At 42.6% G+C, this 24,179-nt stretch overlaps 1 protein-coding gene across 1 annotated transcript; it reads left to right on the top strand.

Annotated features, from left to right (window-relative positions):
- The first annotated feature begins 4,696 nt into the window (after nucleotides 1-4,696).
- On the top strand, nucleotides 4,697-22,705 carry LOC136435719 (transketolase-like). The gene is made up of 12 exons (XM_066429402.1): nucleotides 4,697-5,061; nucleotides 6,957-7,078; nucleotides 9,668-9,785; nucleotides 10,975-11,088; nucleotides 11,574-11,671; nucleotides 13,766-13,957; nucleotides 14,400-14,527; nucleotides 15,947-16,137; nucleotides 18,513-18,834; nucleotides 19,265-19,479; nucleotides 20,096-20,312; nucleotides 21,507-22,705. Exons 1-12 carry the CDS (start codon nucleotides 5,002-5,004, stop codon nucleotides 21,671-21,673), a joined length of 1,944 nt encoding a protein of 647 aa, XP_066285499.1. The 5' UTR covers nucleotides 4,697-5,001; the 3' UTR covers nucleotides 21,674-22,705.
- The last annotated feature ends 1,474 nt before the right edge of the window (nucleotides 22,706-24,179 follow it).

The raw sequence follows: 24,179 nt of genomic DNA, 5'->3' as shown, positions 1-24,179 counted from the left end.
ACACAAATATGAACCTACGCGTTTTCTTAGAAAAAAAAAAAACCACTGTCAACAGCGATGCCCCTGTTAAACAGCCTGGTCCCAGTCTCTAGGGGTCGGCGTAGGGGTGTTTTACCGGGCCCAGTCTGCTTTATTGAGCCGTTTCTGTCAGCCTGTCTACTTAGCTGCCACATAGAATTTCGCAGCATTTCTACTTTAACTGCCATAAAGAGAAAAGGCCGTAAACCCACACCCCGAGCGGGCTAAACTGTCTGGGCGGGCGGGGATCCCTCCCAGTGCCGTAGAGATATTGGGGAGCCCCCGATGGTATGGTTTCCAGGCTGTAGAGAAATCGGACGAGTCTGCGAGCTATATACATGTAGTTGATTTTCAGAATAGTACTATGACCGCGTTTTTTTCCTCGATCATCGTCTGACTTTTAGAGCCACGTCAAATGTGATTGTGGTTGTCAAATGTGATTGTGATTTTTAGGTGAAACTAAATAAATACGTCGAGTCTCGTGCGATTTTGAAACGGCGACCGGCTTATGGCGATCAACAAATACTGCCGAATCTCGTCGACTGTGTTACAGGGTCACGTCTGATGTAGTACTTTTTTTTTTACAGACAAAGACGGCGTGGCACTGCACTCAAGTTTTTATAACTTATATTAACAGTGCCACGTACAGATAACATACCCATTTTGATTTTTATACACACTCATAACAACATATCCATTTTACATACTATACGCACCCATAACAACATACCCATACACCTGGGCGAAGTGAGGAAAGTCGTGTTAAGTTCCTTTCCCAAGGGCACAACATCGATGGCGTCAGGGGGATTCGAACTTGTGACCTCTTGGTTCTGAGTCGAACACCCTGCCGTTACGCCACACGACCCCATAGTTACGCCACACGACCCCACCCCACAGTATTTATTTTGTTGCTGACAAATAGTACTAGCCAAACGGGGTGTACCATTTTCCAGAACAGTAAGTCGGCAAAAGAATTATAGATATATGACCCATTATTAAAGGTCGCTTCTGCTGTTTTTCCCGCACTTCCAAAGGAGTCCTGTATACTAGTATAGACTAGCCTTTATTCTACTTGTAAACTCCCTGGCAAGTTATTCTTCACATTGATATTAGCCAGCGCAGTAGTCTGATAGAGGCTATGTAAAGACTATATAAAGACGACCAGTAGTATAGAATATATACTGGTATAGCGTGACTCAAGAACCAAGGCGTGAAGAATTCGTCGTCTTTGTGTTCCCTAGCCTTGTAACGTCCTGCAGGAATAAACAATGGCACCACCTGCCTCACACAAAAGGCTTTGTCGTGAATTATACACACAGACCGTATTTTGACCATTTGATCATTCGAAACCATTGAGGGTAAAGTTATTTTGAACGCAACCGGACGTTTTTCAGCTGCCATCGTTTCGGCAACTAGTCAGCTGTCATTATTAGGGCGTAATGAACTCGGCTAGTTCTTGCTAGCCGAATAGTCGAAACGTTCAGGTGAGAAAAAAATGGGTGCCGGTTTTAAAAGGACTCAGTTATGTACATTCTTAAAATATGTCTGGATATACAACTTGTACTCTTCAGTAAAAGCCTGATGTGTTACGAGTTGAGTCAGTTTACCGGGTATGCAATACAAACAAAATACAAACAACTTGATGATTTTTTTGTACATGTACCATTTGAAGACTAGGTGTAATAGACCGTTCGGTGTAATATAACCAGCTGATGTCGCGCCGTGTGCCTGCGAAGCTGGTGTATTACGCCTAATGGCGGTTATACCGGCTATATAGATCGATACAGATACATTTCTGTGTAATAATATGTGTATGGATTCATAAGGACCTTAAATGATGTAAACTGTATCTTTGTTATATCATTTTGTCTGACCCTTACCTCTTCCCTCATGCATAATCTCAACGAAAGTTAAGTGGCCTGCAGGCCGATTTGAGCTTCTCATGAATAAACAAATGTTTCAAACAAACAAATTCGACGCTATTCAAATATTCATCTTAAGTATATTCATCTACAGCCAGTAGCTAGCTAGGTACCCATCAGAGTAATGGGGCTGTCAGTACAGAAGTGCATTTTAACGTGCTCGAGGCACCTCCTCGATCACTGGCCATGTACCCCCATTTTACGAGCCTCCTTCGCAGACTTCCTAGAACGGCGGCGTATATATTTGGGAGGGGGGGGGATGACGCGATTTCTTACACGGGCCAAGGTTTTCTAATGCCGGCAAGGGAGTTTCGCTGCCGAGGGACGACTGCTCCGATAGAAAGGCGGTCGTCCCTCGGCGACATAACTCCCTCGGCAGCAAAACTCCCTTGTCGGCATTAGAGAACCTTGGTAAGTGTAAGAAATCGCGTCACCCCCCCCCCTCCCCCAAATATATACGTCGCCGTTCTAGGAAGTCTGCGAAGGGGGCTACAGTTTACATCCCTGCCGAGGTTTGCCCTTCTCCAGATTTAAACCGGTGTACATGTCTACCAGTTACCAACTCATTGGAACCAGGAGCTTAACTGTGAAGCTGCTACCAGCTGAGCTACATTCTGAAACAAGTTTTAACTGTAATTTCCAACACGAAAATTGGACTTACACAAATTTTCGACTGTACGACAACAGAGCTACATTATTGAACAATTTTACTTTAACCACTGATGATGTAGCATCCTGAAATTAAAAATCACTACTAGGGTATATCGACCAAGGCATGAATAGTGGCGTTGCGGTGACGTAGTGGCAGGGTGTTTGGCCCCAGAACCCGGAGGTACTGAGTTCGAATCCGGGGTTCCCTGATTTGTCCCCTTTACGTTGTGCCCTTAGGAAAGGCACTTGACACGACTTTCCTCACTTCACTCAGGTGTAAATGAGTACCTAGCTTCGGTTAGAGACGTCCCTCGGATAGGACGTTAAATGGAGGTCCCGTATTTGGGGAGAGACACACCTCGAGCACGTTAAAGAACCCACCGCACTTATCCAAAAGAGTAGGGGCCCTTCCCGGTGTGAGTAGTTCAAGACCTACAGTCCTTTGGCCGCACATGGGGCAATTGTGGCATTGAGGTCACCTGAGTTAGCGCCGAATGGCAGTCGCTACAGACCCTTGCGATCTAGCCCCGCCAAATGTGTGCTCCTCGCAATTCAGCCCCTGGCTACGAAAAGAGAGTAGTCGGCCTACCCAATAACAATAATAAAGATTCTGTCTGTAGGCCTCCACAGTCACAATTATAGATTATTGTTAATCATTAGAAACAATTTATTTCGCTGAAACGGCCTGTCGGCGGACTCATGATCTTGTAGCTGCATCATGAATTGTTAATAGGTTGGAGGCGCCTAATTCGATTTTTGCTGGTTTTTCAAGTTACGGCAGCGTGGTTGGGTATGAACATGCTCTCTGTCTAGTGTTGTTACCCCCATGAACGAAGGTATTCTTTTCGGTATCAGTGTGTCTGTGGTTCCGCAAACTTTAGCTAGCATAACCCCAAAAGCTGTTGATTGTGATGATATGAATGTGGTGTACTCGATCTCCTTTTCTGGGCAAATGCACTTGCAATGCACTTCATCTGACCTCCCCTAGCCTCCTTAGCAGGCTCTTCGAGTCGTACGTTCTTTGTTGGCTTATGATATAATTTTCTGTCGGATTACATATCAGTTCTATTGCACTCGGTTTCCTGTGGTCGCGTGCTGTATATAGATATATACTTATAGTTTTATACATTGAGGGAAACTAGATAGAGGAATGTATACAGACAACGCCCTACGCTAATTCCAGTCTCGTAAAAGCCCATGGTAACACCATTTGAAACGTTCGATGGCTGTCAACACCTACTCTCCAAGCAGAGGTTGGTGGGGAAGATTGTGACCGTTTTATCATATGCCCCGTTTTTTGTCCGCTCTCCCCAAACGGGGCATATGATGAAATGGTCACAATCTTCCCCACCAACCTCTGCTTGGAGAGTAGTCAACACCGTGATGTTTCGTGGTGTAGAATATCAGGGTTTCATATATATATAGATGTTATGATTATGATTTTGCAATTTGCTGGTGCACTTTTTTCTCTCACTAATTTCTTTACCGATACTGTCGTATATTTGTAATTGAAATGTTGTGTTTAATTTTCTTAACGTTTTTGGCCACGTACCCCCAGAAGTTATGATACACTGGGATATGGCATCGACCGGTTAGCGTCTGTATTCCGTACTCTCCAAGCAGAGCATGGGTTTCGGCTGTTTTTTGACGTGTTTTTATGCGTTTTTGTCAGGCTTTCTACTTTGTCATCTTTTTTTTGTATAGCCAACCTGCACATTTTTTAGTATGTATTCCCTAACTATGTCAGATCATGGCAGACTATCTTCCAGTGCCAACTGACCTAGTTTCCTGAAGGTTGCCCTGTGTTGCGACCTTGGCGTGGTGAAGAAATCTAACAAAATTCCTGAAGCCTGGCCCAAAACATGCATGGCCCAAATCTTGACCTGTTACTTTTTCAGGGGCGAATTACAGCCCACGAACAAAACAATCATTGAAATAAAGTTTTATCTTCCTTCGACATAAACCAAAATCGATGAAAACATCAAGACATTGACCAACGTAATAAAAATAACTGGTGACCTAAGCAAGACGGCTTTGAAAAAGAAATAAAAAAATCGCCCCTCCAGGTTTCCGTGCAGTGGACTCGTCCATCCGTCACAATGACTCAGGAGCGGCTCAACAGGTAATCCTCGTCTGGCGCCAAACCCTTCCAAACACTGACCCTTAACCTCTGTGCCTTAGGGCTGCTGTTTGTGTAGCGTCACGACGCAGAACGGAGACACGGACAGTCAGGTACCCTTAACACTCACTCATCCCCGCTTCCCTTAACAAGATCTAACAACCCTTGCTGATTCCTCGAAGACGTCTGTGTGCGTGTCTTCCGACATACATCCTGCGCAGAGCCACGCGTTCTTGGAATCAACTTCCACTTCCTCTACAGCTAGGCCCGACTCGCACGAGGAAGTTCAGTATGTCGACGTCTAACAAGAGACAGAGGGGCGCGGACGGACCCAACAGCACCACCGAAAAGGTGTGTAGTGGTTTAATACTTCACCCCGAGGAAGTTAAGTATTGTTATAGGCGTGTCTGTGTGTGTGCGTGTGTGTTTGTCTGTGTGCCTGTCTCTATAGGTCTTTGCCGTGGTAGTCCGTACGTTTAGAAAGGCATTTTTGGACGAGACGGTCTGACCTCTCTCCAAGCATTTTTTGAGACGATCGTTTAAATTTATGGCCCTATACATCGGATCTAGGAGTATTGTAATTGCCGTAAGAATGGCTTTTTGCGGCTGAGTGATTTATTAGAGTGAACAATAGAAATATACTAGCTCTGGACTGCGTTTGCAAGTCGACAGGTGTGTCTGTGCAAGGAGGTTGATTTAAACCCACTGCTTCTTGGTCTGTGCCGAGCACGGTATTGGGAGGGGGTGGGATAGCATTGTCATCACTCCAGTCATGAGCTATTGAAGAGAATTAAGGCATGAGCCTGAAACGTTCTCACTCCTACTCTTCTCGATAAGTGTGTTGGGTTCGGCTTTAGGCTGCGAAGGTTTGACACCATGATGTGGCTTCTCCACTGGACGGAAGAATTTAACGCCCCCTTCTCGCTGAACTGCAGTCCCAACAGTGTCCTGTTAGTTTTAATTACGCAATTTCCTTCTGTATTCCCTCCCATTTTTGTAACGTTACAAGCATACCCAGCCATGTACTCAGTAGATCAGATGACTCGCCAGTCCCCGCACACACGATCCGGTTGTCGTGTCTGAACAACACCTGATGTTGTATCAACCCCATTCTGTCAGGCTAGTAGAAGGAAGGCTATCAAAGGGTAGACAGGTATCACACGTGTTGTTGCCTGCTGAGGCGATAATGTGACGCGTCACGCCCCCGTCACGCCCGCCATTCTCGACCCTACTCAATGTGTGATTGCCCTTAGAAATTGCAAGGAACCTCCTTGGCAATTGGAAAAAATATGGTGAATAATTTACCAGAGGAGTTTGATAGCCGGCCAAGGGCGTCTGCTAATATCCTTTGATTGCCAAGTCTGGAAAAAAATGAAGAAGAAAAATGTTTTAGTGCCAATCCACTTCTGGTAGTAACTTTTTTCGTACACCCATTTAGATCTGCCCTTCATTTCAACGTATCTTAATATCGAATTTTTCAGCAGTCGGAATATTTAATACTTTGTCTAACCTTAGTTTTTGATTTACTATGCCCAAACTGCATGTAGGTTGACCCCAAGGCCTTGGTTGACCATAGCCTGCTCAGAAAATGTGCTGTGTCATTCTTTGTCATCTCTCTTCCTTTTAAACCATGGACAGAATGTGTGTTTTCTAACCAGCATTAGTCACAAGACTTTATCTAAAGTTTCACTTTAGTTCAAATATCTTACTTCCTGCTATAATCCTAGACTGAGAGTATCCAACGAATCAACGTCAGATTCGCACATGTTCAGGTTATACCATTGGTAGGGGTGTTCTTTTTATACATTGTATTAACTTTTACGTTTACCGGAGATTTAAGATGATTGTAGCTAATGATATTATTAATAAATCTGGCCCTTGTTCTTCTGTATGTCTACAATATACTGCTTCGATACATAATCTTGATGTACTTTTATTAATTTTATGTGTCCCTTTAAAATTCAGCGGCGTTACATGTAGATTCACACATGTTCAGGCTATACCATTCGTAGGAGTGTTAGTTATATATACTATTTTATAGTACAGCCTATACAAAAATTCTCAACTATATTTAGCTAATTGTCAAAGTGTTTAAATTTACTGTTAGTGTTGCTTTAATACTGGAATATATTGTTCTGATACAAAATTCTATGGAATCTATTTTAACATGTCACCTTGAAATAGTGGACGATCTTCAGGGTTAAAGTTCACCAACTCAGTCGCCCTTTTCCGTGCATGTGTTGTAGGAGATCACGTCTACCATGGCAGACTACCGAAAACCCGACGCTAAAACTCTCCAAACTCTAAAGGACGCGGCAAACCGGCTCCGCATAGACAGCATCAAGGCTACCAGCGCCTCCAAGTCAGGGTAAGGACTGTCGTTTTTCGTTTCTTGGGCGATTTTCGAGGGGGTGAAGTGAGGGAAGTGATTTTGGGTTTAGGCGGGAAATAAAAATGGCGTTGCCGGTCGTTCGACCCACATGTTACGCCGGGTCATGTCAGGTTTTTCCACTGGACTCAGCTATTTTTGTGCCGTTGAATGGCTCGGTGTTGATGTCAACTAGATGTTGTACTCCCCTAAACAGCTAAGCACGTTGACATCAAGTGCCATGGGGTCTAATGGATTTGTGAAAACCATGTGCTCTTTTAGTTGTAACAGGGGTCGTTAGATTTTAAAGGATCGTTCAAATCTTTCGTGATGGAAAATCTTTAAATTAGATTACTGTCATTTTATCTGAACCGATGTCCATTTGAATTTCTGTAGAAAATCGCTCCTGGGAAGGGATGACTTTGGACATTATTTAAGATTATTCAATATAAACAGTGTGGCATAAGATTGTAATTATTTTGACAGCTCATATAATTTGCAACACTGTGAGTTCTGTTTGCTTTTATTGCATACCATGTAAACTGCCTCATGGCGTAACACACCAGGTTTGTACTGAGCAGTGCAAGACGCATTTTTGGACAGATTTATTTGATCCACTCATGCTGAAATGGACTACTCTTTTCGATAAGTGTGGTGGGTTCTTTTACGTGCTTGAGGTGTGGCTCTCAAACATGGGACCTCCATTTAACGTCCTATCCTAAGGATGTCCCTAATCGAAGCTAGGTACTTATTTTCACCTGAGTGAAGCAAGGGAATTTGTGTTAAGTGCCTTTCCCAAGGGCACAACGTCAGGGCATATCAGGGAATTGATTCGAACCCAGGACCTCTGGGTTCTTGGCCAAACACACTACCATCATGCTACGCAATGCCACACGTAGGTCACACGTGCCAGCAAATTATGATCAAACACTTAATTTGTAGTTTCCTAGAATTATTGTAAAGTGGAACAAGTACTGTATTGCACTTTACCGGCATCCTCACTTGCTTGAAACAATGCATGCAGTTAGATATGCAAAGGTTAGATGTTACAGGTCGTTTAGTGTAATATAACCAGCTGCTGCCGTGCTGCATGCCTGCAAAGCTGAAAGGCGGTTATATGAAAGTATACAGATAAGTAAAGACTAAGAATGAATCATATTGAACAAGACTTGCTGCACATTGCATTGCTTTTTGGCTGAAACTAACCCTGCAATGTCACCATGACTGTTATTGTTGGCACCTCCTTGCCTCGGGCACTTGCATTCTAAAGGAGTCTTACCACAAAGGCACTCATACCTGCCAGTCTGAGGGGTTAGCCTTGGTGGAACCCAGGATTGACCCTTTTCTCAAAGGTGTCAACATAACAATTGATCAAAAGACATATTTGTTTGTTAACTTTTTTTTAAAAGATGTAATTTGTCATGTATGTGACAGTATTGTGTACAAAAATCTTGAAAATGCAGCATTTTGAAACAATATGAGAGTGATATTCGAATAAATAAATGCAATGTTAGAGGTACAGTATGACCATAAATTTACCATTTTGAATGCAGGACAATTAATGTGCTATGTACACTGTACAGGAAATTCAGTTAGGATATTCAAGGTGACCGTAGATAAGCTGTAATTTGCATACTAATTGCTTGTGATCAGTATCTTTTTATCATGATTTTTGATAGTAGGATGCTGTACGTGATTTAGCCTCATGAGTACCATCCTCTATAGCCTGGAAACCATACCCTCGGTGGCTCCCCGATATCTCTACAGCGTTGGGAGTGACCCCCGCCTGCCCAGACAGATTAGCCCGCTCGGGGTGTTGGTTTACGGCCTTGAATTAAAGGCGGCGGCGAAAGTAGGGTGGCAGCGGAAGTAGTGTGGCAGCGGAAGTAGAAAGGTAGCTAAGTAGACAGGCTATCAGAAACGGTTCAATAAAGCAGACTGGGCGTAAAGGTAAAACACACCTAAGCTGACCGCTAGAGACAACAATGTAGGACCAGGCTACATCCTCTAGTGGCCGTTGGCTCAATGCTTTTCGCTTGCTGATGATCCAGCAGTCACTACGAAGGATGGTACTCAGGCTAGCTGTCATTTATGTATGTGGGTACAGGATAGAAAGGTTTGATTCACTGTTAATTTTACTAAAGAAATTTCAGTGGGTGTTGAACTGTTTATACTTTACAGTATCAGTCCTGCACACTATGGCATAATGTCAGGTTGTTTGGCCCAGAACCCTGAGGTTCTGTGTTCAAATCCTGGGTCCCTTGATTTGTTCCATGACATTGTGCCCTTAGGAAAGAGGAGTTTGTTTAAGGAGAGGCACACCTCGAGCGTGTAAAAAAACCTGCCACACTATCGAAAAGGGTATATAGGGGTCCTTCTCTGTGTGAGTGGATCAAATAGATCTGTCCAGATTATATGCAGCTTGTACTGTTCAGTACAAACCTGGTGATTTACTTTTATGCCATGAGGTTTACTGGGTATGCAATACAAACAAATAAACAATGCTGTAGATAGAGTGGCAAACATCATCTTTGTCCTGTTGTGATGTGATATTGATATGTTTGTTAATTTGCTTGTTTATTTCTGCAGCCATCCTACATCATGCTGCAGCGCTGCCGACGTCATCTCTGTCCTGTTCTACAACACCATGAGGTACACCCTGTCTGAGCCTCGCCACCCTTCCAGCGATCGATTCGTGCTCTCCAAGGTAAACAAACAAACAAATAATACAACTTTGGTGCCTAAAGGCTACCTTAAACCTTAGCACACTGAGTGAGTTTATTGAGTTTATTGAGATACCCTTTAGCCCCTCTACTGAAGTACATGTAGTGGTTTGGCACCCAATTCTCTACAGAGTTAGGCAGCAGGGAGAAGGTTAACAGGCTAAAGGCTATATGTGCAGATGTGAAAAGTGTAGCCCGAGAAAGTACGAACACTGACAGTCTTTGGCCAAGAAGGACTACCGAGAGGCCAAGAAACGGTTCCTTGGATAAGTCAAAGTCGGGATTGAGACTTAGTTCCATAGTGTGGAAATTGAGAAGCCTAGGAACTTAACTGAGAAGAAGCAGCTTACAGACTATATAAGTTGTATTTACAATGTACATATAGTTACCTTCCCCAGAAAGGTTATGTTTTCAGTGTTGTTTATATTTGTATGTGGCTATGTTTGTTTCCAGCATAACTCTAGGGACAGAGAGTGTGTGGTGTATGTTTGGGTCACCTTCTAGTTACCAGGTCATACAGGAAGGCTTCACAACCCACACCCTGTACATGTATGCAGCCCCAGTTATACTATTATAGCAGTACTTTGATGTTTTTGATGTCCCAAGTGTAACAGTGGGGGTTCAAGCGCCTCCAACTGACCAGGCTAACTGGTCGCGACCTTTTAGCGTAGTGGTTAAGGCGTGCGTGCCTGTGATCTGGCCTCCGGTTTCGGCGTGAGTTCGAATCTCGGTTGGGATCACTTCTGTTTCTACTCGCTCCTTTGATTTGTTTCACAAGTGATATTTTCTATTCTTCCTTCCTGTGCAGGGCCATGTGGCCCCAGTCCAGTATAGCAGTACTTAGAGATGTTTTAGATGTCCCAAGTGATATTTTCTATTCTTCCTTCCTGTGCAGGGCCATGTGGCCCCAGTCCAGTATAGCAGTACTTAGAGATGTTTTAGATGTCCCAAGTGATATTTTCTATTCTTCCTTCCTGTGCAGGGCCATGTGGCCCCAGTCCAGTATAGCAGTACTTAGAGATGTTTTAGATGTCCCAAGCGATAATTTCTATTCTTCCTTCCTGTGTAGGTCCATGCGGCCCCAGTCCTGTATTCAGCCCCAGTTATAGGGGCAGATAAGTTAGAGATGTTTTAGATGTCCCAAGTGATATTTTCTACTCTTGCTCCCCCCAGGGCCATGCTGCCCCAGTCCTGTACGCGGCGTGGGCCCAGGCCGGCCTGTTCCCCAGGGAGGACCTGCTGAACCTGAGGAAGATCGACAGCGACTTGGAGGGACATCCCACCCCGGTAAGAACTCCTTAAAGAAGCCTGGTACTCTTACTTAGATGTGCTGGAACTGCATACAAGGAGCTAAGATATCGATATCTGATCCTGTGTTACGATAGGGGAATGAGGATGTTGTAATTTGTATCTGCTTGCTTAGACAGATGTGAAGTTGCATTAATTTGAGCAAATGATAGCTTGAAAGTTCATCCCTCAACAGAGACGGGCGGCGCCATAGACTGTCTGCAACCCATGATCCACTGCTCGCCAAGTCATGTGTTTTATCTGCATTGTTTGAGCAAATGACTTGTCATGCCTACTCCTTGTAAAATCTTACCTAAAGAATTGTTAAAAACTATCTAATAAAGAGTCCTTCAAAGTCTACAATATTTCTTGTGTATAATTGTAAAAAACATTGAAATGCCTGATGCCTAGATTGGTACCGTTGTCATCATTGGTCATTTCTGATCATCATTGCTAACATGTCTGCCATGTTTGTGATATTTCAGAGACTGAACTTCATTGATGTTGGTACCGGTTCCCTGGGCCAGGGTCTGAGTGTGGCCTGTGGCATGGCTTACACTGGCAAGTACTGGGACAAGGCAAGGTTAGGAACTACTCTAACATTTTTATAGCACTGCCAATGGTAGATTTTTATACTGGATTAACATTTGTCCAAACAAATCAAGTTATCAGTATGGGATTTTGGCCCAAGGAACAATTTAGAGTTTGAAAAGAGCTGGTTCTTTGCAAAACATCTCCCAGCTTCTTGAAAACGTCTTTTGCTATCTAAGGCCCAATTTACACTTGTTCTGTGAAACTGTAGTACTACACATGGTAGTCTACTACTGTAGTAGACTACAGATTCGCATCCAGTTTACACTCAGTGACAGAGGACACCTTCTGTTCGTGATTGCCATGAAACTGCAATGACCTATTGTGACCTTTGAAAAATTGCGGGAAGGAATTTCAGCACGGGTATTATTTGTGAAAAGGTAGGGGTTTTATCTGATGCAAAATACCAAGAAAAAGGGCCTGACCATGTGACATCTCGGTTTTACTGTGAAAACCAGAGAATGACCAGTTCGAATTACGCCAGATCGAAGATGGTTGTTGCCTTCGAATTGTAGTTTACTACCTGTGTACTACAATTTTGCTTTACACCTGGTTCGAAGTCTCGCAGAACCTCCGCCGAAGTGTAGTGCTACAGCCTCCGAGGGTGTTAAGTAGTAGACGACAGTAGTTTTCTTTTGACACCCAGAAAAAAATCTGTAGTCTACTACAGTTCAAAGGACAAGTGTAAATTCGGTCTAACTAAGGCCATGTTGATTCGATTATATGGATGACATCGGTGCTCGCATCAATTTCTATCTATATATATAGTGGTTAAAAAGAAAGTTTGCAACCATTCTGTAAATTCTACAAAGTAGCTGCAAAATTAACAAATACATGCCGTAAATTAAAATGTCGAAAAAGAACACTAGTGCCAAAGTCAAATCCAAAGTAAAAGAAGATGTGAAAGAACAAAATTGAAGAATCTATTGTTCAGTTTACCATACTCTGTGTGTTATGTCATTTCTTCAACCTTCCTGACCAGGTAGATTTGATAATGAAAGCAACATTGAATTTGTTTCTTTGTTGTTTAAAGCTACCGTGTGTACTTCATGCTGGGTGATGGAGAGTCAGCGGAGGGGTCTGTATGGGAGACATGTAATAACTGTTTGTTTGTTTGTTTGTTTACAGCTACCGTGTGTACTGTATGCTTGGTGACGGAGAGTCAGCGGAGGGGTCTGTATGGGAGACATGTAATAACTGTTTGTTTGTTTGTTTGTTTACAGCTACCGTGTGTACTTCATGCTGGGTGACGGAGAGTCAGCGGAGGGGTCTGTGTGGGAGGCATGTAATAACTGTTTGTTTGTTTGTTTGTTTACAGCTACCGTGTGTACTGTATGCTTGGTGACGGAGAGTCAGCGGAGGGGTCTGTGTGGGAGGCATGTAATAACTGTTTGTTTGTTTGTTTGTTTGTTTGTTTGTTTACAGCTACCGTGTGTACTGTATGCTTGGTGACGGAGAGTCAGCGGAGGGGTCTGTGTGGGAGACATGTTATAACTGTTTGTTTGTTTGTTTGTTTGTTTACAGCTACCGTGTGTACTGTATGCTTGGTGACGGAGAGTCAGCGGAGGGGTCTGTGTGGGAGACATGTAATAACTGTTTGTTTGTTTGTTTGTTTACAGCTACCGTGTGTACTGAATGCTGGGTGACGGAGAGTCGGCGGAGGGGTCTGTGTGGGAGACATGTAATAACTGTTTGTTTGTTTGTTTGTTTACAGCTACCGTGTGTACTGCATGCTGGGTGACGGAGAGTCAGCGGAGGGGTCTGTGTGGGAGACATGTAATAACTGTTTGTTTGTTTGTTTGTTTACAGCTACCGTGTGTACTGAATGCTGGGTGACGGAGAGTCGGCGGAGGGGTCTGTGTGGGAGACATGTAATAACTGTTTGTTTGTTTGTTTGTTTACAGCTACCGTGTGTACTGCATGCTGGGTGACGGAGAGTCAGCGGAGGGGTCTGTGTGGGAGACATGTAATAACTGTTTGTTTGTTTGTTTGTTTACAGCTACCGTGTGTACTGTATGCTTGGTGACGGAGAGTCAGCGGAGGGGTCTGTGTGGGAGACATGTAATAACTGTTTGTTTGTTTACAGCTACCGTGTGTACTGTATGCTTGGTGACGGAGAGTCAGCGGAGGGGTCTGTGTGGGAGGCCATGGCCTGGGGCAGCCACTACAACCTGGACAACCTGGTCGCCATCTTCGACGTGAACCGGCTGGGGCAGAGCGAGCCCACCGCGCTGCAACACGAGATGGACACGTACCGCAAGAGGGCAGAGGCTTTCGGGTAGGGGATTTTTGCTTGCTTGTGTGTTTGCTGTGTTTGTTTTTTCCTAGTGTTTCAGTTGGTTTTCTAATTGACAGTATTATAGGTCAAGAGTTGTTTTGGGCATTCTAAACCATCAGGTTTCAGATATAGAAAAAAAGAGGATAACGGTTTTAACAAAATGCATGAAGTAACATTTTAAATGGTAAGCAAATCCAAAATGTATTAACATGTATTAACATTTAGCAAGTATGTCAGGTAAGTATGCTTGTACCTTGCTTCTGTCCAATCCCCTCTTTTAGATATGTTCAGCCCCTATGTCTACAAGTTTGTCTTGATTTCAATTATAATTTACCAAAAAAGAAGTTTGTTTTGGCCTGTTGTAGATTTTTTATGCATACTTGCCCTATAGAACATTAGTGAAGTTTTTAAAACTTGTCTAACTCTAAGTGTTTTCCCCCAGCTGGAACACGTATGTTGTAGATGGCCACGACGTGGAGGCGCTGTGTAAGGTTCTGCACGAGGCGTCCTCTGTCAAGGGCAAACCCAGCTGTATCATCGCTAAGACCTACAAGGGCAAGGGCATCCCTGGTCAGTCTTCAGCTGTACTTCTATATTTTCACTAAGTAGACTGTTTTGTTGTTGTTTCTGTTGCACAACCAGTAAACTGGCTCAAGGTGTAACACATCAAGATTTATTAACATCAAGATATACAAGGGCAAAAGAGCATCTCTAGTTAGTCATCAGCTATACTTGTACAGTTAAAGGAGTCCTATACTCCAGAGGGGGGAGTTATACTCCAATAGATGATAATTTTAGGAAGTAAAAATGGATATTTTTACAGTATACGATAAAGTACCCACTAGTACTGTGCGCATCAAAAAGCATTCAGTGTTCTACCGAATTCCCCAGGTGACCCTCTATTTTCTGATTAATTAAATTAAACAACCTCAGTCTATGGCCTAATACAGTGTGCCTGACAAGCCCTGACAAAAGTTAGATTATAAAAGAATGTCAGGGGGTTAAGAAAAACTTGTCTTGTTATGTGTTCTTTTATATCTTATAGTAACAATTGGCCTTCTTATTGTGCTGAACCACCCTCATTTATGCCGAAAATATCCACGATTAATGATGTATGTTTACGCATAGGGAATACATGGGTAGGGTCTGCACGGGTTTAATGAATATAATATTGTTTCAAAAAACACACCTTGTGAAATTTATCACAAGCAGAATTTTGTAAAAAGTCGGCTGATTATGTATTCATTGATACATAATCTAGTGGAAAATAACACCGCCTTCTGGAGTTTAGGACTCCTTTAACAACAAAGTTATTCACACCCCATGTAATTGTAATTGGTGGCAACAGTATGCATGATTTTGTAGTAAACTGCATGTTCTCCATTTGGTAGTTTTTCAAGTATGAACTGCATAAGACCCAACTGATCATGTTTTGTTCGATCCAATCACACTAGAATGAACCTCAAATTTTATTGATAAGTGTGATGGATTCTTTAGTGTGCTCAAGGTGGGGCTTTCCTCAAACACATGACCTCAGGCTTTACCTCCCATCCAAGAGGTGTCCCAGTGGCGTAATGGCAGGGTATTTGGCCCAGAACCTAGACGTCCTGGGTTCAAATCCAGATCCCCTGGTTTGTCCTGTTGACGTTGTGCCCTTAGGAAAGGCACTTCAACCCACTTTCCTCACTTCACTCAAGTGAAAATGAATACCTAGCTTTGGTTAGGGACATCCCTCGGATAGAAAGTTAAATGTCTGTCCCATGTTTGTTGAGAGCCACACCTCGAGCACGTAAAAGAACCCACCACACTTATGGAAAAGACTATAAAGTCCCAATATGCAGCTCATATTTTTCAGTACAAACCTGGTGTGTTACAGCATGAGGCAGTTTACCAGGTTTGCAAATAAACTAAATGTAGCCTGGTACACATTTTCACCTCCTTTAATTGAGTAAATTCTTTTGGAGATTAAGATTTGAATATCCTCTGCAGGTGTGGAAGACGAGGAGAACTTCCACGGGAAGCCGATGGGTGACCGTTCCGACGGCGCCATCAAGGCGATCCAGGGTCTCATCGCTGGGGAGAACAACGTCGGTCCCCAGCCCATGACGGACGACGCGCCCAAGATCGACCTTACCAACATCAAGATGACCCAGCCACCCAGCTACAGTCTGGGAGATAAGGTAGGTAGGGTTGTTGCGGGGTTGTTTACAGCTTTTTAAAGCTTTTTAAAAGACTTTTTCCGTCAAACTCATTGTTTGGAAGCCCATATTATAATTTTTTTAATCATTATGTGTTTTTTTGTGTTAAGGCCATGCTAATTTTTTTTGTTGCTTCTCGGAATAGCCTGTCCAGTTTTTCCCATTTTGAAAAAAAAAAAAAAAAAAAAAAAATTGGTTGCTATTCCCATTCACAAATTTTTACTCCCAATTTCACTATCTGTTCAGTTGTAAAACTCAATAGCCACTAAAATAGATTATATAGGGCGTATTCACGTGACGTCATCACCCCTGCCCTCCGTGGGTGGCCATGTTGGTGCTCACCTGGCAGCGAAGTTTCTCGGTGTCCGACGGTCTCTAAATTTCCAAGGAATGCGAAGTCGTCTGACCGCTGTTTTATTATATGCAAAGAGTCTCCAGCCTCACATCCTTTTCGCTACAAAAATCCAATTTCACCTACTGGAAATGACCCATTATCGACGAGCGAGGAAATGTTTTCCCCAGCTGCCTACAAACATGGCCGCTACACTGTTTACAGAGTACGCATAAAATCAGTTCACATCATACAAGTGTTCCAAGGCCTGCAACCACGTAGTACAGTGTCTTGAGTGTCGTGAAAAATTTTGGTGGCAGGGAGTACGTTATGATCGGGAAAGTTCGACGTTGAAAGACCCGCCAGTTTACGAACTTATCTCAACAAGGAGGTTTAATCAGATCTCAAGCAACGACTACACGGTGCCGCGACTGTGTTACACAACGGGCCTGTAATTTGCTTTTCGACCAGATACAAAGCTTTCCATACACTCACGTTGATTCTCAAACTTCAACTATTTAGATCCGCTGTTCGTATGTCAGAAATCCACTTTTGTTTCAGTCGTTAGTCCCTTCGTATGTTCCCTTACCTACACGAGAAACGCCAAACCAATCTTACTGTTACCCGATCAGTGTGTGCTTTATCAGTCCCAATCAAACATCTGACCACGAGGCAAAACACCATGATTGTGAGACAAAACGTTCCGAAGGGAAATTGTGAATGGCGTAGAAAACATCTGCTATTTATACGGAGAGTTCCATAGGGCTCCACTATCAAGTGAGCACCAACATGGCGGCCGGTGCTCGTTGCTAGAGGGAGGGTCACGTGACTGAATACGCCCTATAGGCTTGCACGTACATGCCTAAAAAGTGTGGTCACATTGATCAAAAGCTGTTACAGTTAGTTTTTCATTTTTTAAATCTATTTCTCAATATCAATCCTTATATTACATGGCAAAAGATAATTTTGTGACTGAAATTATAGTACAAGATCAAAGAAATGGGTGCATTGCATTAAAACAAGCCATACAAAGCTGAAACTTGAATAATCCTCGTATGCTTTATGTTATGTTTTTTTTTTTTCTCCCTGTCGCTCCAGTTTTTTTCTGAAAAAAATCTGAGAATCAACAAATAAAATCGGTGTGGCCTAAATCTGTCATGTCGAGCTTACAAAAATACATCATAAGCTTCAGATTTCGGGACATTTGTGTCCATCCCAGCGATCAAATTTCCATCCCAGGACGGGTGGGTCCTGGAGACAGCCCTGGGTCGTTGTTTTGTTTGATTGTACTTTCAGTTAACCTTCTCCCACTGAAGTAGTGGTTTTGCACTGAATATGTATTGGTTAAAGGGTTAGTCAGAAGAAACAAGGTTAAGCAAGGACAGAAGAACACAGCAAGCTTGTGATAGATCTATCTGTTTCAGAAGAGTCTATTAGTATTAGGTCTTTTTTTCAAATTTCACAATAGTGGCAGCCCCATATTTTAGATGTTTCATAATGTTTTTCTGGAATAGCTTTCTTTTCTGTACATTACAATTTCAACTTGATATATGCGTATACAATAAATTCAGAGAATAGCTTTATCAGTTTGGTAAGCTCTTTGTTTGCAAGTTCAATTTTTTCATGTGACAACAAGGAATTTGAATTTCACAACATCTTAACAGAGCATGTTACCTTCTTTGTTATACTTGATTGCTTTTGTTCAATTTGCATTAAAGAAATTTGCTATTCACCTTTCATTCCGCTTTCTATCCTTCAATTACATTCTAGGAGATAGGTAAATGCATGAAAGAATGTTTAAACCTTAAAACCAGGAGTGTAAACGATATGTTAAACTCAACGTGTTGACTTATTCATATATTAGTATGTACTGTCTAGGTTGATTTTAGTTGTGTCTACTTGTTTTTATGTATGTATGTATGTATAGCTGTTTGTTTGCATGTACTGTTGTGGAAAACCTTATGAAAGTAAGAATACCATTAAAGATAACCATTATAAATGAACTATAATCTGTGTTGCTGTCCAGGTTGCCACACGTGCTGCTTATGGCACAGGTCTGGCGAAACTCGGCCAGGCAAACGATCGCGTGGTGGCCTTCGACGCCGACGTCAAAAACTCCACCTTCTCGGAGAAGCTGAAGAAGGCGAAACCCGAGCAGTTTGTGGAGTGTTTCATCGCTGAGCAGAACATGGTGGGCGTGGGCATCGGCGCCGCCACGAGGGACCGTGCTGTCGTGTTTTGCAGCACCTTCGCGTGCTTCCTGTCCCGAGCGTACGACCAGATCCGTATGGCCGCCATCTCCCAGAGCAACGTGAACCTGTCTGGTTCACACGTTGGCGTGTCCATCGGTAAGTGTTGCTGCAGACAAACTTTAGAGTGTGTGTTTGTTTGTGTGTGTTTTTTTTTTGGGGGGGGTTGTTACTTCTAAATGCAAGACAACATCTGTTGGGCAATATCATTGAGGAAACGGTATGGGAATTTTTTTTACAGTATTATGGTAAAGGTAAAACAAGGAATATTGATGATTTTTTTAAAATGTGTTGTACATGTACACAAGCCCTGACATTAAAACATGAAATTTCAGGCAGATCTTTACAGTATATCCATGACTGTCCAAAAAGTGTCTTTAATTTGCTGTCAGTGCCATAAACCAGTCATGATGCTTGTGACAGGACCTTTAGGGGATATAATGCCAGTATGCAATAATCCTTCCCCATCTTTATGGAGTTTTTTTTAAAGATGGTCTTTAGAATAACTGACACGTGTTCCCTCCCCCAGGTGAGGATGGTCCGTCCCAGATGGCGCTGGAGGACCTCGCCATGTTCCGTGCCATCCCCGGATCGGTGGTGTTCTATCCGAGCGACGCCGTGTCGTGCGAGCGCGCCTGTGAACTGGCAGCCAACACCAAGGGCATCTGCTACATCCGCACCAGTCGTCCCGCCACGCCCGTCATCTACAGCAACGATGAGCCGTTCCAGGTCGGCAAGGCCAAGGTCAGTCGTTTGTTTGTTTGTTTTTTGTTTGTTCTGCCCAACATGTCTGTAGCTTGTACTGATACCAGGCAATAGAAAAACCCTTTTTCACAGATTTGAAGGAGAGAGAAAGACCTTATAATCATATACACTTTATACAGGCACAGATTAGTACAAGGTATAATGCACCAGGGAAATTATCATGTGCTGTGGAAGAAATGCAACAAACTGTGGACTGCAGTTTGCAATATATCCTGTCCTGTGGGCTGAAACACTTTTCAGTATGTTACTTGTGGCACTTCTAGCAGCTTTTTCACTGGTCTGGCCCCAGGTAGCTAGAGCTTGTGTAACACAGGCCTCAGATTGAGTGAGTTACAATAGCTGGCATTTGAAATTCTACTGGTATTCTATGACCTGTATTTAACAAACAGTGTATTGTAGCTTGTCATATATCCTGTCCTGTGGTGGGTAACTCTTTGCTGTACAAATGTACATGTAGGTTTGGGGAGTAACTGCAGCTCGGAACCTTGTGTAAGAAACAGGAGCGCTAACTACTAGACCACACATGCTTCTCGGAAGACTTCTGTGAAGTTGTTTATCTGAAATGAATCCTGTATTTTATCACACACATCCTCAGGTTGTGCGTAAGAGCGACAGTGATCAGGTGACCATCGTCGGCGCCGCCGTGACCCTGCTGGAAGCGACGAAAGCGGCCGACGAGCTGGCGAAGGACGGCATCAACGTGCGCCTCGTGGACCCGTTCACCATCAAGCCGCTGGACGTGGACACCCTGCGGGCCAGCGCCGAGGCGACCGGTGGGAGGGTTCTCACAGTGGAGGATCACTACCCTGAGGGTCAGTCTGTTTGTTTGTTTGTCACAGTATGATAGACATCTATAGACTTGTGCTGCGTAGCTAAACGTAACATCAGGACTGGTACAGGTACATGTACAGAGGTTTAGGTACAGGTGTACCTGTACGTACCTGTACCTGAACAAAATTAACATGTGTTTTTCTGAACTTGAACAATGACAAAACCATAAACTGTTTTCAACTTGTCAGTATCTTTATTCAAAGAACATAACTAAGTTTCATACCGCCAAACTCCCTTGGCCTTGCTACCAAAACTCTCATCCTGCCTGCATGATCTGTTGCATATTAGTTACGATGTTCCAAGGTACTGTGTCACTTTGGTCACGTTTGGTGTTGCGTGAGGTCAGTCACAAATTTATATCGGTACAATACCGGTACTTCATGATCCGGTATTTTGGACCTGTACCGAATCAATTTTTACGGTACAGTACCGGTACGCAGCACTACAGTAACTATAGACTTTATCTGTATTCATAAGCAGATACAACCCAGGGCTTGAAAATGTTCAAATTGAACATTTATGAAGAGGAAGTAAAGATATAGGCTCCACAGGGTACTAAATCTTAGGATTGGTGTTTTGAATCACAACAGCATACTAAAACTCATGTAGTCCTAGAGCAGAAACAATCATGGCTTCTACATTTGCCAAAAGTTGTCCTAAACTGCAGGTAATATTTCTGACAACTTGCAATATTGCAGATAACACTGACAGGAAAAAAATGTATTTCGAACCCTGCTTCCAATAACACAGTAAATAATGATGGGATATAATGCAACTGCAAAGATATCATTTGGCCATTATAAATTTTTATCACAGGGTAGGCAACTGACATGTCTGTTACACTGTCCATCGGCTAGAGTAACATTATACCAGAGCAGTCTGCAACATTATGGGGCTCAGTTATGGAACACTCTCTCTACAGGGAACTGTGCTTAATTACAAGACATTTAAGGATCGCATTATCAGCAGCAAATGATATCCATATGTAACATGGCGATGTTGTGGGTTATTATGTTAATTGATATGTAACTAGTGCTTGTTGTGTTTTTAGATTTTGATATCAGGGATACCTGACAGAACAGGCTTGTTACCTGAGTTTATTTATTCCCGTACAGATAAGTAAATGAAAAATGTCTTGCACAAATTAATGGTATTGAACTCCATGTTTTATGTAGGAGGTATCGGTGAAGCAGTCAGCGCCGGTTTGTCGGAGTTCCCCAACATCACCGTGAAGAAACTTGCGGTGAGGGAGGTCCCTCGGAGCGGACCCTCGGCGGCACTGCTCGAGATGTTCGGCATCTCCGCTAGCTGCATCAAGAAGGCGGTTCAGGAGATGCTTTAAGGAGACATCCACCTTAAGGATGTACACAAACCACCAAGACATTATGGTAGAGGTAAACTCTCTCACAACACAACAAATCTCAGTCTGTCTTAGTCAACTTCAAGATTTGGAATCCGTATTACTCCATATTCCTATGTAACCATGGATTTCTATCAAAAAGATGCCTGTAACTTCAGGTTTCCGAAATAATCCTATTCACGGTTTAAACTGCTCATGCACAGCAAGCTGCATTGTGGGAAATATGTCAAAGGTGAAGGCCTCTCACGTGTAAACAGTTCTTGTGGAAACCATGCTTGTTGATATCCAAATGCATTTTGCGTATGTCTCTGGGGCCTTCAACTTGATATATTTCCCAAATTGTATCTCAATGCACATGTGCAGTTTGAACTGTGAACAGCCTTATAAACAACAAAGTAAATACGATGTCAATTCTTTTGATCTGTTGGTACAGAGGTCAGTCTCTTGAGTCTCGATAACCATTTTCTTAATTTTGTGTAGCATAGAATATGGCAGGTGGAGGTTTAATACTAAAACAACTTAGGGTCAGGCCGCAAAGGGTGTTTGAAATGTGCAAAAAATATGTCTGTACTGGGAGAATGGGAACTAGTATGCACACGTCGAGAGCCACAGAAGCCAGAATAATCCCCCAAAGACCAAAATTCGACATCTACATTTTGCACCCTTTCATACAATCCTCTCGGTTCCGCCCTTTATTGAATTTGGGTGGCCCCAAAATAACCTCGTATGTTGGATCTTTCTGTGATGTCACCATCGCAAGTCATGAAATGATTGAAATGAGTATGAAAGATTGGCAAAGTCTGTGACTTTATTGTGATCATCAGCAAGATGTTCTTTGAAAAGAGAAAAATTGTAAGCTAGAGAATTTGCCAGTCACAGCTCTTAGAGTTGTAGGAACAGAGTAGACTCTGGATATGTGGTAGGAATGATACTAGAGATAGGAGAGAGTTGGAAATTTCATTTACCTGTTCAAGTGAAAGATGATATCCTCAAATAAATGAATATGCAGCTCTACTCCTTGTCTGTCTTTACTCTCTTGGCCAACAAGATGATTCCAGAAAACAAGCCACATCGAAACAGTTCCGGTCTATTTTACATAGTTACCTATGTAGGCCACGCCAATTTAATTTGTTGCTTTTCGAAATAGCCTGTCCTGTTTTTCCCATTTTGAAAAAAAAAAAAAAAAATGGGTCACTATTCCCATTCACAAATTTTAGCTCCCAATTTTACTATCTGTTCAGTTGTAAAACTCAATAGCCACCAAAATAGATTATAACGACCTGCACATACCTAAAAATTGTGGTCACATTGATCATTAAGTTATAATTTTTCATTTATTAAAACTATTTCTCAATATCCATCCATATAATACATGGCAAAAGGTAATTTTGTTACTGAAATATTATGGTACTAGATCAAAGAAAGGGGTGCATTGCATGAAATTAGCCATACAAAGCTGAAACTTGAATAATTCTCTAAGACTTATTCTTTGTTATGTAAACCTATATCTTCACCCCAGAATATTTGCAAAAAATGTTTGTTTTTTTTTCCGCCCTGTCCATTTTTTTTCTGAAAAAATCCGAGAAACAACAAATTAAATTGGTGTGGCCTTACCCTTAGGCTAGTAACACACATAGTTACACACCCCACTCTACAAACAAAATTGATTGACAGCAACACCCAACCCAGCAGCAGCCATTTCAAATTGATGATTTCTGCAGGTGCTAGCCTGTCATTCTACTTTTAAAGCCGGCCTTTATGCTCAAGTTACAGCTGTCCCGTAGAGCGAAGTACTTTGTACCACATATACTTGTACCAATCTTCCAGCCAACCAACCTACCTGTCCTGAGACCAGGTTTAGTGCTGCATACCTAAACTCAGGTTCAGGTCCGGATTCAAGTCCAGGGGTTCAGGTTCAGGTCTGGACATAAGTCCAGCCCTGAACCCATGGCATATGTAAAATTCCATGTTGACATAAAATTGACATACAATTTGAAAAATATACATGGAATATTTCATTTCATTTTATTTATACAGGGGAAATACAACTCAGGCTGTGAAGCCTGTTTTTCAGGTATCCCTGATATTACATATAAAAAAACACAACTACGACATAGTACACCGTAACAATAATAATCAATCAATAAAAGCCATGTCACATACAATTCAGATTTCAATTTCCGCCGTCAGTAGTAAACACAAAAGCTCAGTCATATGCTGCAAAACAGTGTAATATTTTCATCTTTTTACAGTGCAAATTTCACAAGCCATGGGTTTAAAACAAAAAGGAGAATATAAGCGAGAGATACTTTTTTGCATGTTCGGACTTGCTTCCTGACGTTTAGGTTCTTTTGGACTTGAACCTAAACGTTTTTACAAGTCCAGTTTAGGTCCGGAGTTTAGGTACGCAGCACTAACCAGGTTTGTATATTTTATGACAAGTGCACACTTCAACTCAAGTGAAATGAACAGTCACTGTGACAGAAGA

This window comes from Branchiostoma lanceolatum, chromosome 5, assembly GCF_035083965.1.
Source record: "Branchiostoma lanceolatum isolate klBraLanc5 chromosome 5, klBraLanc5.hap2, whole genome shotgun sequence".
Classification (NCBI taxonomy): Eukaryota; Metazoa; Chordata; class Leptocardii; order Amphioxiformes; family Branchiostomatidae; genus Branchiostoma; species Branchiostoma lanceolatum.
Note: the sequence above shows the minus strand (reverse complement) of the source record. Positions and strands in the feature narration are given on the sequence as shown.